This window comes from Entelurus aequoreus, linkage group LG19 (genome assembly GCF_033978785.1).
Source record: "Entelurus aequoreus isolate RoL-2023_Sb linkage group LG19, RoL_Eaeq_v1.1, whole genome shotgun sequence".
NCBI classification, from domain to species: domain Eukaryota; kingdom Metazoa; phylum Chordata; class Actinopteri; order Syngnathiformes; family Syngnathidae; genus Entelurus; species Entelurus aequoreus.
In genome coordinates, this window is record NC_084749.1 from 4845171 (window position 1) to 4860456 (window position 15286).

The 15286-nt window shown below is 40.0% G+C and overlaps 2 protein-coding genes across 4 annotated transcripts in view; both read left to right on the forward strand.

The window, feature by feature from the left end:
- Window positions 1-445: 445 nt before the first annotated feature.
- On the forward strand, window positions 446-2030 carry LOC133635450 (zinc finger BED domain-containing protein 4-like). Its single transcript, XM_062028667.1, has 2 exons — window positions 446-1472; window positions 1630-2030. Exons 1-2 carry the CDS (start codon window positions 446-448, stop codon window positions 2028-2030), a joined length of 1428 nt encoding a protein of 475 aa, XP_061884651.1.
- A 6628-nt stretch (window positions 2031-8658) lies between these two features.
- Window positions 8659-15286, forward strand: part of LOC133635018 (mesoderm induction early response protein 2-like) — a 55317-nt gene continuing 48689 nt past the window's right edge. For all 3 annotated transcript variants that reach the window (XM_062027715.1, XM_062027717.1, XM_062027716.1), the window contains exon 1: window positions 8659-8778. The gene's annotated coding sequence lies outside the window, so the exon portion shown is untranslated. The remainder of the gene's footprint in view (window positions 8779-15286) is intronic.

Here is a 15286-nt window from a genome sequence, read left to right on the forward strand (position 1 = left end):
TAATAAAATGAGTAATAAAGAGTAGTTTCAGTACTTTTCATATGTGACTATAAGGGATTTTCTGACATCTGTTTAATATGCTTACAGATTTCAAGAATACCTGATGAACAAAAGCATCACAAATGGACCACAACAGCCTTCAATCTCGCAGTTCCTGGACAATCTTGTCGGGCATTACAGTATGACTCATCCACAGCAGAAAGCTATCACCAATGCAATACTGTCTGACTTGATTATTGATTGCAACTTGCCCCTGTCTATTGTGGAAAACAAGAGTTTTCGCCACTTTCTGACAGTACTTGACAGCAAGTACACCCCAGTGTGTCGCAGAACACTGACATCAAAAACAGAGAACCTCACTGAAGAAAGACGATCAAAATTAAAAACTCAATTGAGCCACACTGACCATGTTTCAGTGACTGTCGACATTTGGTCTGACCGAAAGATGAGGGGATTCCTCGGTGTCACTGTGCACTGGATGGACAAAGAGGCAGAGAGGATAGAGCTCAAGTCCAATCTCTTGGCTTGTGAGCGCTTCAAAGGCTCACATACAGCTGAACGAATCTGTGACAAATTTGAGGCTATATGTGATGAATACAACATTAAAGCTAAACTGGACTACATTATTAGTGACAATGCTGCTAACATGCGGAAAGCATTCACTGTGTGCTTCCCCAGTGAACAAGAGGATGACGATGATGGAGATCATCTGGATGAATTTGAGCTCTGGTGTGATTTAACCGTGGAAGATCAGCAAACGGTAGATGTTGCTATGGCAAAGAAAAAGCGCTTGCAGTGTTTTGCACACACTCTTCAGCTGGTGGTGGGAGATGGTTTGAAAGAAACAAAAGTGGTATCTCCTTCTCTTTCGAAGTTATCTAAACTCAGCTCACTGCTGCACACAAGCACAACATTCAAAGATGTGTTTGATGCTGAATTTGGGGAACAGAAAGGCATCCCTGCTGCAGTCAACACAAGATGGAACTCAACACTGAGGCAAGCGAAGGCTGTTCTCCAGTGCAATCATGTAAGGCTCTGTGCTGTTCTAGAAAAGGCTGGGCACAGGGAGTTGTCATTCACAGCACGGGAGTGGAATCTGTTGAAAGATTTGGTGGACATCTTGAAGCCATTTGGAGAAGCAACTGATTTGACACAGGGGGAGAAGGTCATCACAATCAGTGCTGTTGTTCCATCCATCTTGTCCCTCAACCACCACCTTGAGAAACTGAAGCCTCAGGTCTGTTTTCTGAGCGGCCTGGTCAGAAGTCTCCAGACATCCCTGAACAAAAGATTTCTTGGAATCTTCATCAATGTGAAAATGGCCAGGACACAAGATGGGATCACTGCTCCCTTTTCAGATCCAGTCTACCTCAAAGCAGCTGTCTTGGATCCAGCCTTTTCTCTGTTGTGGGTGGAGCCCCATGTGCTGGTCAGTCGTGACGTCAAGGCAGAGGTGGCACAACAGGTTAAAGGTAAATGTAACTGAGTCTAATGTAACTTTTTCCCTCATAATCTGATCTAACTGACTGCAGCAATAACTAAGTATTTCAGTCTAGCACACTGCATCACCAACACAAATGGTAATGATAAGGTCTCTTGTTTCTGCTATTGTTTTTACATGTTTACCAGAATTGATCCTGCAAGATGCTGCAGAGACTGAGCAACCTGCGCCTCTTGTTGATGAAAAAGAGCAAGGGGACCTTGGAGAAGGAGAAGGGCTGTTTGCTGCTTACCACAAGAGACAGAAGAAGGATGCTGGGACTACTCCAGCACTACAGCTAAGTCACTACCTTGACATAGCTGAAGGACAGAATGCCCTTTTGTTCTGGGCATTGAACATGAAGACTCTTCCTTCACTGTTCCGAGTGGCCATGAGAGTCTTGGCAGTGCCTGCCTCCAGTGCTCCAGTGGAGCGAGTTTTCAGCCATGGTGGCATCATACTACGCCCCCATCGTGCACAAATGACTGACAGACTCTTGGCCAATTTGGTCTTTTGCAAATGCAATGCAGCATATGGCCCTGACATATAAAAAGTACAACCTTTTTGTTATGTTATATGTCATGTTTTTTCAATGTTAACACTTTTGCACAAATAAGTACAGGTGCACTTTATTTTTCAAATGTGTTTATTCTGTAAAGGAATGAGTCAAATGTTTAAAATGACTGGTTAATAGTGCTATTATAAAGTGCAATGTCAGCACAATTTTCTTTCCTGCAATTTAAAATGCACTTGTTTTAATAAATAAATACAGCGTTTGAAAAGCATACACAATCTGTGTTAATATATTAGTCTGTGGTTAAAAGGACTTGAAAGGACTCGAAACTCAAAATGCAGGACTTGGGACTTGACTTGAGACTTTCCAGTCTTGACTTTGGACTTGACTCGGGACTTGCCTGTCTTGACTCGAGACTTGACTCGGACTTGAGGGCAAAGACTTGAGACTTACTTGTGACTTGCAAAACAATGACTTGGTCCCACCTCTGCACAATACACACACATCAACAATAATACTGTCCATATACAGTACAAATACACGGACTTCTTTGGCGTACCACTAGATGGCGCTCTCATGCCACTGAGCTTTTTCATTGATTAAGACTCAGATTGTCTGAGTGATGTTGCAGGATTTTGCTTCTTCCTGCTCCTTTTCACACACACCATTTTGTTTTTGTTTCTTTTTCATGTTCTTGTAGTATTACTCTTGCTTTTTGTAGATGAAGATACAGTATTGGAGATTGTCCAAAGTTACGGCCAGCAGCTCTAATTTTATTGACCCGCTGCATATTGTTAAAATAAAATCTAACAAAAAAACAGTAAAAATTTATGAAAAAAAGAAAACCATTTCATGACGTGTTATGTCATATTTGTGACGTTTTATCTTATATTTATGATTTTTTATTTCATCATTTTGACTTAATCTCATAATTTCGAGTTCTTTTAAATCTCAAAATTATGACGTTTATGTGATTATTGTGACTGGTTATCTCCTAATTATGACTTGTTATCTTATCATTTCGACTTTATCTCGTCATTTTGATCTTTTCTCTCATAATTCTTGCTTTTCATGTCATAATTATGATTTTCAAAATAAAAAAAATGTTTTCTCATTATTTTGACATTGTATTGAATAATTATGCTATTTTAATCTCATAATTATGACTTTTAAAATCTTATATTCATGATGTTTTATCTCATATTTGTGACGTTTTATTTTATATTTATGATTTTTTATTTCATAATTTGTATTTAATCTCATAATTTCGAGTTCTTTAAATCTCAAAATTATGTAGTTTATGTGATTATTGTGACTTGTTATCTCCTAATTACGACTTGTTATTTTATCATTTCGATTTTATCTCATCATTTCGACATTTTCTCTCATAATTCTTGCTTTTTATGTCATAATTATGATTTTCAAATTAAAATAAAACATTCTCATTATTTCGACTTTGTATTGAATAATTATGCTATTTTAATCCCATAATTATGACTTTTAAAATCTTATACTCATGACGTTTTATCTCATATTTGTGACGTTTTATTTTATATTTATGATTTATTATTTCATAATTTGTGTTTAATCTCATAATTTCAAGTTCTTTAAATCTCAAAATTATGACGTTTATGTGATTATTGTGACTTGTTATCTCCTAATTATGACTTGTTATTTCATAATTTCGATTTTATCTCATCATTTCGACATTTTCTCTCGTAATTCTTGCTTTTTATGTCGTAATTATGATTTTCAAATTAAAATAAAACATTCTCATTATTTCGACTTTGTATTGAATAATTATGCTATTTTAATCCCATAATTATGACTTTTAAAATCTTATATACATGACGTTTTATCTCATATTTGTGACGTTTTATTTTATATTTATGATTTATTATTTCATAATTTGTATTTAATCTCATAATTTCGAGTTCTTTAAATCTCAAAATTGTGACGTTTATGTGATTATTGTGACTTGTTATCTCCTAATTATGACTTGCTATTTTATAATTTCGACTTTATCTCATCATTTCGACATTTTCTTTCATAATTCTTGCTTTTTATGTCATAATTACGATTTTCAAAATAAATAAAAAATGCTCATTATTTCGACTTTGTATTGAAAAATTATGCTATTTTAATCTCATAATTATGACTTTTAAAATATTATATTCATGACGTTTTATCTCATATTTGTGACATTTTATCTTATATTAATGATTTTTTATTTCATAATTTGGATATAATCTCATCATTTCAAGTTTTTTAAATCTCAAAATTATGACGTTTATGTGATTATTGTGACTTGTTATCTTATAATTTCGACTTTATCTCATCATTTCGACCTTTTCTCTCATTATTCTGGCTTTTTATGTCATAATTATGATTTTCAAAATAAATAAAAAATGAAATATTAACACTAATAACTAATAATTAAATGCTTTGCCAAATACAACACAAACATATTTGTTGTTAAACAAATATATTCATAGTGTAAATTTTTAGATTAAAATTTTTTTTCTAAAATATTTATAGTATAATGGCCCCTGAATGTTTTGGATTTTGAGTTTGATGTTAAAAAAAATTAAAAATAAATTAATGAATGAGTGAAGTGAACAGAAAAAGGATTCCTTAAAGGGCCAACGTCAATCAAAAAAAGGTGGAGAAGCACTGACAAAATACAAGCAATTGTACACCAATATTTCTATTAGGTTTTTTTTTTTTACTATCCTGATCACAGATTGACTTTTTGTATTCACAAATATAAATACAAAAGTAATACAATATAGCATAAAAATGACAATTTGTGTAGGTTTTGCATCAAATTGTTTCCTCTGTGTGTTTGGTGTCAATCAGTTTTAGTATTATTCCAATTATTTGATGGTTTAATCATCTTCTGGGGCTTTTATTCAACAGCTACATGACTTTATGTTTCTCTTCACTGACATTCTTGCCTACTTTTTCAGTGACCAAGGTGTTATTTGAGTGTAAAGAGTACTGTACTGTACATACAGTATATCTTGTGATCTGCATGCATACATGTTGAACAGAGCAGCTTCTGTCTTTATCTGCAACGACCTTGCAATGTCTTGTCCCCTCCCTCATTTCTGCCTTCACCTCACATTCAAGTCAAACTTGTCATTTTTTTAGTCATGCATCCTTGTACATGTCAACAGTACAGTATGTATACGTTATGTACAGTATGTATACTGTATGTGTTAGTAACTACAAGAGCACTTGCAGACATCACCTATTTTATTTGACTTCATAAGAAAACTGTGTTTTTAAAATAGTTTTGAAAGATAATACATGTGTCGAAGCCCTTTTCCGCCACAAAAAAAAAAAAAAAAAAAAAAAACAATGTTAAATTATAGCAATGAGATAAAAGGTTGGGATTATGAGATAAGAAAATCTAAAATTGTGCGATTAAAAAAAAAAAATCCTAAATATGAGATAAAAGGTCGGGATTATGAGATAAAACAATCGAATTGATGAGATAAAAAATCGAAATTACGAGATAATAATAATGACTTTTCTCATATTTTATGAAATTTTTATCTCATAATTTAGATTTTTAATCTCATACTTTTTCTCTTAAATATAGGAATTTTTCTCACATAAATATGACTTTTTATGTCATAATTAAGATGTATTATCTCATAAATTCGACTTTTTCTCTTGTTAATCAGACTGTCTCATAATTTGGACTTTCTTATCTCATATTTTCGACTTTCTTATCTTATAATTTGGACTTTGTATTTGATAATTTCGATTGTATCTCATCATTTTGACTTTTTCTTCTCATAATTTCGATTTTTTTTTTATCTCAAAATGATGACGTTTCATCTCATTATGACTTATTATCTCCTAATTATGACTTGTTATCTTATAATTTCGACTTCATCTATCTCATCATTTCAACCTTTTCTCTCATAACTGTGACTTTTTATCTCATCATTTTGATTTTCTCGTCTCAAAAAGAATTTTTTTTTAATCTCATTATTTTATTGAATAATTATACTTTTTTTTAATCTCATAATAATGACCTTTAAACTCTTATATTTAGGACATTTTTGACTTAATCTAATGATTTCGACTTTTTTATCATAATTATGACTTTTAATCTTACAATTTCGACCTACTTATCTCATATTTTCGACATTCTTTATCTCATAATTCTGGCTTTTTATGTCATTATTATGATTTTCAAAATAAAATAAAAATGTCTCATTAATTCGACTTCCTATTGAATAATTATGCTTTTTTAATCTCATAATTGTGGTTTAAAATATTATATTTATGACATGTTATCTTATATTTGTGATGTTGTATCTCATATTTATGACTTTTTCTTTCATAATATTGACTTAAACTCATGATTTCGACTTTATCTTTCATAATTATGACATTTTACCTAATAATTGTGACTTTTCATCTCATGACATTTTGTTTCATAATTATGACTTTTTATCTCTTCATTTCGACTTTTGTACCTCATATTTATGACTTTGTATCTCGTATATATGACTCGCCATTAAGCTATTTCCTTGTTTTTAGTGGCGGAAACGTCCTTCCATATACATGATATGAAATATAGGCAGTAAAAAGAGTACACAAGTATCTAGCAGAGTAACACACACACACACACAGTGAAATATAGGCAGTAAAAAGAGTAGACAAGTATCCAGCAGAGTAACACACACTCTCACACACACACACACACACACACACACACACTGTAAAAAGAGTACACTAGTATCTAGCAGAGAGTAACACACACAGTAAAAAGAGTATATACAAGTATCTAGCAGAGTAACACACACAGTAAAAAGAGTATATACAAGTATCTAGCAGAGAGTAACACACACAGTAAAAAGAGTATATACAAGTATCTAGCAGAGTAACACACACAGTAAAAAGAGTATATACAAGTATCTATCAGAGAGTAACACACAGTAAAAAGAGTATATAGAAGTATCTAGCAGAGAGTAACACACACAGTAAAAAGAGTATATACAAGTATCTAGCAGAGAGTAACACACACAGTAAAAATAGTATATACAAGTATCTAGCGGAGAGTAACACACAGTAAAAAGAGTATATACAAGTATCTATCAGAGAGTAACACACACAGTAAAAAGAGTATATACAAGTATCTAGCAGAGTAACACACACAGTAAAAAGAGTATATACAAGTATCTATCAGAGAGTAACACACAGTAAAAAGAGTATATACAAGTATCTAGCAGAGAGTAACACACACAGTAAAAAGAGTATATACAAGTATCTAGCAGAGAGTAACACACACAGTAAAAAGAGTATATACAAGTATCTAGCAGAGAGTAACACACACAGTAAAAAGAGTATATACAAGTATCTAGCGGAGAGTAACACACAGTAAAAAGAGTATATACAAGTATCTATCAGAGAGTAACACACACAGTAAAAAGAGTATATACAAGTATCTAGCAGAGTAACACACACAGTAAAAAGAGTATATACAAGTATCTATCAGAGAGTAACACACAGTAAAAAGAGTATATACAAGTATCTAGCAGAGAGTAACACACACAGTAAAAAGAGTATATACAAGTATCTAGCAGAGAGTAACACACACAGTAAAAAGAGTATATACAAGTATCTAGCGGAGAGTAACACACAGTAAAAAGAGTATATACAAGTATCTATCAGAGAGTAACACATGCAGTGAAATATACAAGTATCTAGCAGAGTAACACACACAGTAAAAAGAGTATATACAAGTATCTAGCAGAGAGTAACACACACAGTAAAAAGAGTATATACAAGTATCTAGCAGAGTAACACACACAGTAAAAAGAGTATATACAAGTATCTAGCAGAGAGTAACACACACAGTAAAAAGAGTATATACAAGTATCTAGCAGAGTAACACACACAGTAAAAAGAGTATATACAAGTATCTAGCAGAGTAACACACACAGTAAAAAGAGTATATACAAGTATCTATCAGAGAGTAACACACACAGTGAAATATACAAGTATCTAGCAGAGTAACACACACAGTAAAAAGAGTATATACAAGTATCTATCAGAGAGTAACACACAGTAAAGAGAGTATATACAAGTATCTAGCAGAGAGTAACACACACAGTAAAAAGAGTATAGACAAGTATCTAGCAGAGTAACACACACAGTAAAAAGAGTACACAAGTCTAGCAGAGTAACACACACAGTAAAAAGAGTACACAAGTATCTAGCAGAGAGTAACACACACAGTAAAAAGAGTACACAAGTCTAGCAGAGTAACACACAGTAAAAAGAGTACACAAGTATATAGCAGAGTAACACACACAGTGAAATATACAAGTATCTAGAAGAGTAACACACACAGTAAAAAGAGTACACAAGTATCTAGCAGAGAGTAACACACACAGTAAAAAGAGTACACAAGTCTAGCAGAGTAACACACACAGTAAAAAGAGTACACAAGTATATAGCAGAGTAACACACACAGTGAAATATACAAGTATCTAGAAGAGTAACATACACAGTAAAAAGAGTACACAAGTATCTAGCAGAGAGTAACACACACAGTAAAAAGAGTACACAAGTCTAGCAGAGTAACAAACACAGTAAAAAGAGTACACAAGTATCTAGCAGAGTAACACACACACACACAGACACACACACACACACACAGACACACACAGAGAGACAGAGAGTGAGCGGCGCTCCAGTACAGAAGAGAGCGACAACATCCGGGACAGTGAGCTCGCGCAGGAGCGCAATGGCGGCGGAGGTAAGTGTGCGTGTGTGCGTGTGTGTGGGCCACAACGAGGCTGCTTAAGTCTCACACACGGCGGCCGAAGCGAGGCCGATCGGCGGAGCTCGTCGAGCCGGACTCGAAGGCGTGTGCCTCGGCGCTTCGCTCGGCCAACTTCTCGCGGGGCGGAACGTAGCAGCGTGGGGGTTAAAGTGTGTGTGTGTGGGGGTGGAGAAATGGAGAAGCTCTCCGGCGTTTGGAGCCTCTCTGCCCGCCTTAAAGAGCCTCTCTGCCCGCCTTAAAGAGCCACTCCACCCCCTCTCCTGGGGAGGAACCGCGCGGAGGTACTGTAGCTAACACCCGAAGAAAGGACTCGACGCGGCCGCGCTCAAGTCTTTGCCTCAACTTTTCTCTTCTGGAAAAAGTTGTCATTGTTGGTCTCCGTCGTGTCTTTTGTGGACATTTTCACTTCTTCTTCTCCGCCGAGAGGAAGACGAGACACGTTCAGCACCAAGTGGCAGGAAAGCGCCCCTGGTCACACGCACGCTACTTGCGTGTGCGTGGACTTGTGTGCGTGTGTGTGTGCCCTGGTCACACACACACACACAAGTTGTGTTAGCCCTGGTCACACACACACAAGTAGTGTTAGCCCTGGTCACACACAAGTTGTGTTAGCCCTGATCACACACACACAAGTAGTGTTAGCCCTGGTCTCATACACACACACACAAGTAGTGTTCGCCCTGGTCACACACAAGTTGTGTTAGCCCTGGTCACACACACACAAGTAGTGTTAGCCCTGGTCTCACACACACACACACAAGTAGTGTTAGCCCTGGTCACACACAAGTTGTGTTAGCCCTGGTCACACACACACAAGTAGTGTTAGCCCTGGTCACACACACACAAGTAGTGTTAGCCCTGGTCACACACACACAAGTAGTGTTAGCCCTGGTCACACACAAGTTGTGTTAGCCCTGATCACACACACACAAGTAGTGTTAGCCCTGGTCTCACACACACACACACAAGTAGTGTTAGCCCTGGTCACACACAAGTTGTGTTAGCCCTGGTCACACACACACAAGTAGTGTTAGCCCTGGTCACACACACACAAGTAGTGTTAGCCCTGGTCACACACACACAAGTAGTGTTAGCCCTGGTCACACACAAGTTGTGTTAGCCCTGATCACACACACACAAGTAGTGTTAGCCCTGGTCTCACACACACACACACACACAAGTAGTGTTAGTCCTGGTCACACACAAGTTGTGTTAGCCCTGGTCACACACACACAAGTAGTGTTAGCCCTGGTCACACACAAGTAGTGTTATCCCTGGTCACACACAAGTAGTGTTAGCCCTGGTCACACACACACACACACAAGTAGTGTTAGCCCTGGTCACACACACACAAGTAGTGTTAGCCCTGGTCACACACAAGTAGTGTTAGCCCTGGTCACACACACACAAGTAGTGTTAGCCCTGGTCACACACAAGTAGTGTTAGCCCTGGTCACACACACACACACACACACACACACACACACACACACACACACACAAGTAGTGTTAGCCCTGGTCACACACACACACACACAAGTAGTGTTAGCCCTGGTCACACACACACACACACACAAGTAGTGTTAGCCCTGGTCACACACACACACAAGTAGTGTTAGCCCTGGTCACACACACACAAGTAGTGTTAGCCCTGGTCACACACAAGTAGTGTTAGCCCTGGTCACACACACACACACACACACAAGTAGTGTTAGCCCTGGTCACACACACACAAGTAGTGTTAGCCCTGGTCACACACAAGTAGTGTTAGCCCTGGTCACACACACACACACACACACACAAGTAGTGTTAGCCCTGGTCACACACACACAAGTAGTGTTAGCCCTGGTCACACACAAGTAGTGTTAGCCCTGGTCACACACACACACACACACACACACAAGTAGTGTTAGCCCTGGTCACACACACACAAGTAGTGTTAGCCCTGGTCACACACACACAAGTAGTGTTAGCCCTTGTCACACACACACACACAAGTAGTGTTAGCCCTGGTCACACACAAGTAGTGTTATCCCTGGTCACACACAAGTAGTGTTAGCCCTGGTCACACACAAGTAGTGTTATCCCTGGTCACACACAAGTAGTGTTAGCCCTGGTCACACACACACACAAGTAGTGTTAGCCCTGGTCACACACACACAAGTAGTGTTGGCCCTTGTCACACACACACACACAAGTAGTGTTATCCCTGGTCACACACAAGTCGTGTTAGCCCTGGTCACACACACACACACACACAAGTAGTGTTACCCCTGGTCAGACACACACAAGTAGTGTTAGCCCTTGTCACACACACACACACACACACACACACACAAGTAGAGTTAGCCCTGGTCACACACACACACACACACACACACACACACACACACACACACACACACACAAGTAGTGTTAGCCCTGGTCACACACACACACACAAGTAGTGTTATCCCTGGTCACACACAAGTGGTGTTAGCCCTGGTCACACACAAGTGGTGTTAGCCCTGGTCACACACAGGTAGTGTTAGCCCTGGTCACACGCACACACACGCACACAAGTAGTGTTAGCCCTGGTCACACACAAGTAGTGTTAGCCCTGGTCTCACACACACACACAAGTAGTGTTATCCCTGGTCACACACAAGTAGTGTTAGCCCTGGTCACACACACACACACACACACACAAGTAGTGTTAGCCCTGGTCACACACACGCAAGTAGTGTTAGCCCTGGTCACACACAAGTAGTGTTAGCCCTGGTCACACACAGGTAGTGTTAACCCTGGTCACACACAAGTGGTGTTAGCCCTGGTCTCACACACACACACAAGTAGTGTTAGCCCTGGTCACACACAAGTAGTGTTAGCCCTGGTCACACACAGGTAGTGTTAACCCTGGTCACACACAAGTGGTGTTAGCCCTGGTCTCACACACACACACAAGTAGTGTTAGCCCTGGTCACACACAAGTAGTGTTAGCCCTGGTCACACACAGGTAGTGTTAACCCTGGTCACACACAAGTGGTGTTAGCCCTGGTCTCACACACACACACAAGTAGTGTTAACCCTGGTCACACACAAGTGGTGTTAGCCCTGGTCTCACACACACACACACACACACACACACACACACACACAAGTAGAGTTAGCCCTGGTCACACACACACACACACACACACACACACACACACACACACACACACACACACACACACACACACACACACACACACACACACACACACACACAAGTAGTGTTATCCCTGGTCACACACAAGTGGTGTTAGCTCTGGTCACACACAAGTGGTGTTAGCCCTGGTCACACACAGGTAGTGTTAGCCCTGGTCACACGCACACACACGCACACAAGTAGTGTTAGCCCTGGTCACACACAAGTAGTGTTAGCCCTGGTCTCACACACACACACAAGTAGTGTTAGCCCTGGTCACACACAAGTAGTGTTAGCCCTGGTCACACACAAGTAGTGTTAGCCCTGGTCTCACACACACACACAAGTAGTGTTAGCCCTGGTCACACACAAGTAGTGTAAGCCCTGGTCACACACAAGTAGTGTTAGCCCTGGTCTCTCACACACACACACAAGTAGTGTTAGCCCTGGTCACACACAAGTAGTGTTAGCCCTGGTCACACACAAGTAGTGTTAGCCCTGGTCTCACACACACACACAAGTAGTGTTAGCCCTGGTCACACACAAGTAGTGTTAGCCCTGGTCACACACAGGTAGTGTTAACCCTGGTCACACACAAGTGGTGTTAGCCCTGGTCTCACACACACACACAAGTAGTGTTAGCCCTGGTCACACACAAGTAGTGTTAGCCCTGGTCACACACAAGTAGTGTTAGCCCTGGTCTCACACACACACACAAGTAGTGTTAGCCCTGGTCACACACAAGTAGTGTTAGCCCTGGTCACACACAGGTAGTGTTAACCCTGGTCACACACAAGTGGTGTTAGCCCTGGTCTCACACACACACACAAGTAGTGTTAGCCCTGGTCACACACAAGTAGTGTTAGTCCTGGTCACACACAGGTAGTGTTAACCCTGGTCACACACAAGTGGTGTTAGCCCTGGTCTCACACACACACACAAGTAGTGTTAGCCCTGGTCACACACAAGTAGTGTTAGCCCTGGTCACACACAGGTAGTGTTAACCCTGGTCACACACAAGTAGTGTTAGCCCTGGTCACACACAAGTAGTGTTAGCCCTGGTCTCACACACACACACAAGTAGTGTTAGCCCTGGTCACACACAAGTAGTGTAAGCCCTGGTCACACACAAGTAGTGTTAGCCCTGGTCTCTCACACACACACACAAGTAGTGTTAGCCCTGGTCACACACAAGTAGTGTTAGCCCTGGTCACACACAAGTAGTGTTAGCCCTGGTCTCACACACACACACAAGTAGTGTTAGCCCTGGTCACACACAAGTAGTGTTAGCCCTGGTCACACACAGGTAGTGTTAACCCTGGTCACACACAAGTGGTGTTAGCCCTGGTCTCACACACACACACAAGTAGTGTTAGCCCTGGTCACACACAAGTAGTGTTAGCCCTGGTCTCACACACACACACAAGTAGTGTTAGCCCTGGTCACACACAAGTAGTGTTAGCCCTGGTCACACACAGGTAGTGTTAACCCTGGTCACACACAAGTGGTGTTAGCCCTGGTCTCACACACACACACAAGTAGTGTTAGCCCTGGTCACACACAAGTAGTGTTAGTCCTGGTCACACACAGGTAGTGTTAACCCTGGTCACACACAAGTGGTGTTAGCCCTGGTCTCACACACACACACAAGTAGTGTTAGCCCTGGTCACACACAAGTAGTGTTAGCCCTGGTCACACACAGGTAGTGTTAACCCTGGTCACACACAAGTGGTGTTAGCCCTGGTCTCACACACACACACAAGTAGTGTTAACCCTGGTCACACACAAGTGGTGTTAGCCCTGGTCTCACACACACACACACACACACAGACAGACACACACACACACACACACACACAAGTAGTGTTAGCCCTGGTCACACACACACACACACACACACACACACACACACACACACACACACACACACACACACACATGTAGTATTAGCCCTGGTTACACACAAGCAGTGTTAGCCCTGGTCACACACAAGTAGTGTTAGCCCTGGTCACACACAAGTAGTGTTAGCCCTGGTCACACACAAGTAGTGTTAGCCCTGGTCACACACACACACAAATAGTGTTAGCCCCTGTCACACAAGTAGTTTTAGCCCTGGTCACACACACACGAGTAGTGTTAGCCCTGGTCACACACACACACAAGTAGTGTTAGCACTGGTCACACACACACACAAGTAGTGTTAGCCCTGGTCACACACACACACACACACACACACACACACACACACACACACACACACACACACACACACACACACACACACACACACACACACACACACACACACACAAGTAGTGTTAGCCCTGTTCTCACACACACACACATATAAACAATATAAACACACACACAAAATTATGTGTTCTTGTCTTACATGGGTGTCAGGTTCAAACACTGATGACATCTATTAAACAGACAAGAAGCAAGGAATCATGCAGAGACAGAGTTCAATTTTACTCATAAGGAGAGACGTTTTGGGCTGTACTCTTAGTTACAGATCCAACCTACACTCTAAGGTACAGCCCACGTGCTCCTCTATTTATTTGTGAGGTCCCTGGTTACATCACTGAGGCTGCTTCTGAAGGAAGGGGGGGTCACCTCAGCAGCCCCAGTTGGACACAATATATGATTATTCAGAAATGTAAATGTGCTGACACTCGTGATATCGCCCTGTCTCTGCTTTGTCTGCGTCACGGTACTCGATGTTCTGGACACAAACACTGATAAGAGATGACTCGCAATCTTGGATTTGCATGTTGTGTCTTTGCACGGATAGAAAAGTACAACTTCAGCACAATTGATAATAACTATAGCAACGGCCTTTAAGCATAAGAGTTGTGTGATAACTTACACATAATTATTCTAACAATGGGGGATTGTGAAATTCTCCCAAAAAGTGTAGTTCCTTCACGGTCACTGTTGCGCCGTTAATTAGTAAAGCTGTACTAATTAGGGATGTGTATGGTTATGATTTTATTGATACCGATACCATATATTCCTTATCGATACCGGTATTCATCGGCACTTTATGTAGTTGGTGTAAAAAAAGATGTGGAAAAAAAACAAACTTTTATTAGCACAAGCGGTTGTACACCAGCAACATCACGTAACATCTCACAGCACGGAACGTCTTTTTATCAACGTCTCCTTTTTAAGTCTAGTTTAAGGGACCTACTATGCAAATCCAACTTTTCTAACCTTTTGCTATCTGCTGATTTGTTTTTGGAATATGCATAATTCTTGAACATTTTAAATCAAACCATGGAGGCATTGCGGATACATTTATAAAACAATC

Excerpts from the sequence above, each read along its gene's own strand:
- LOC133635450 (XM_062028667.1), top strand. The coding sequence starts at position 446 with ATGAGGGGATTCCTCGGTGTCACTGTGCACTGGATGGACAAAGAGGCA. Across the intron at positions 1,473-1,629 it reads GGTGGCACAACAGGTTAAAG|AATTGATCCTGCAAGATGCT; the intron begins GTAAATGTAACT and ends CATGTTTACCAG.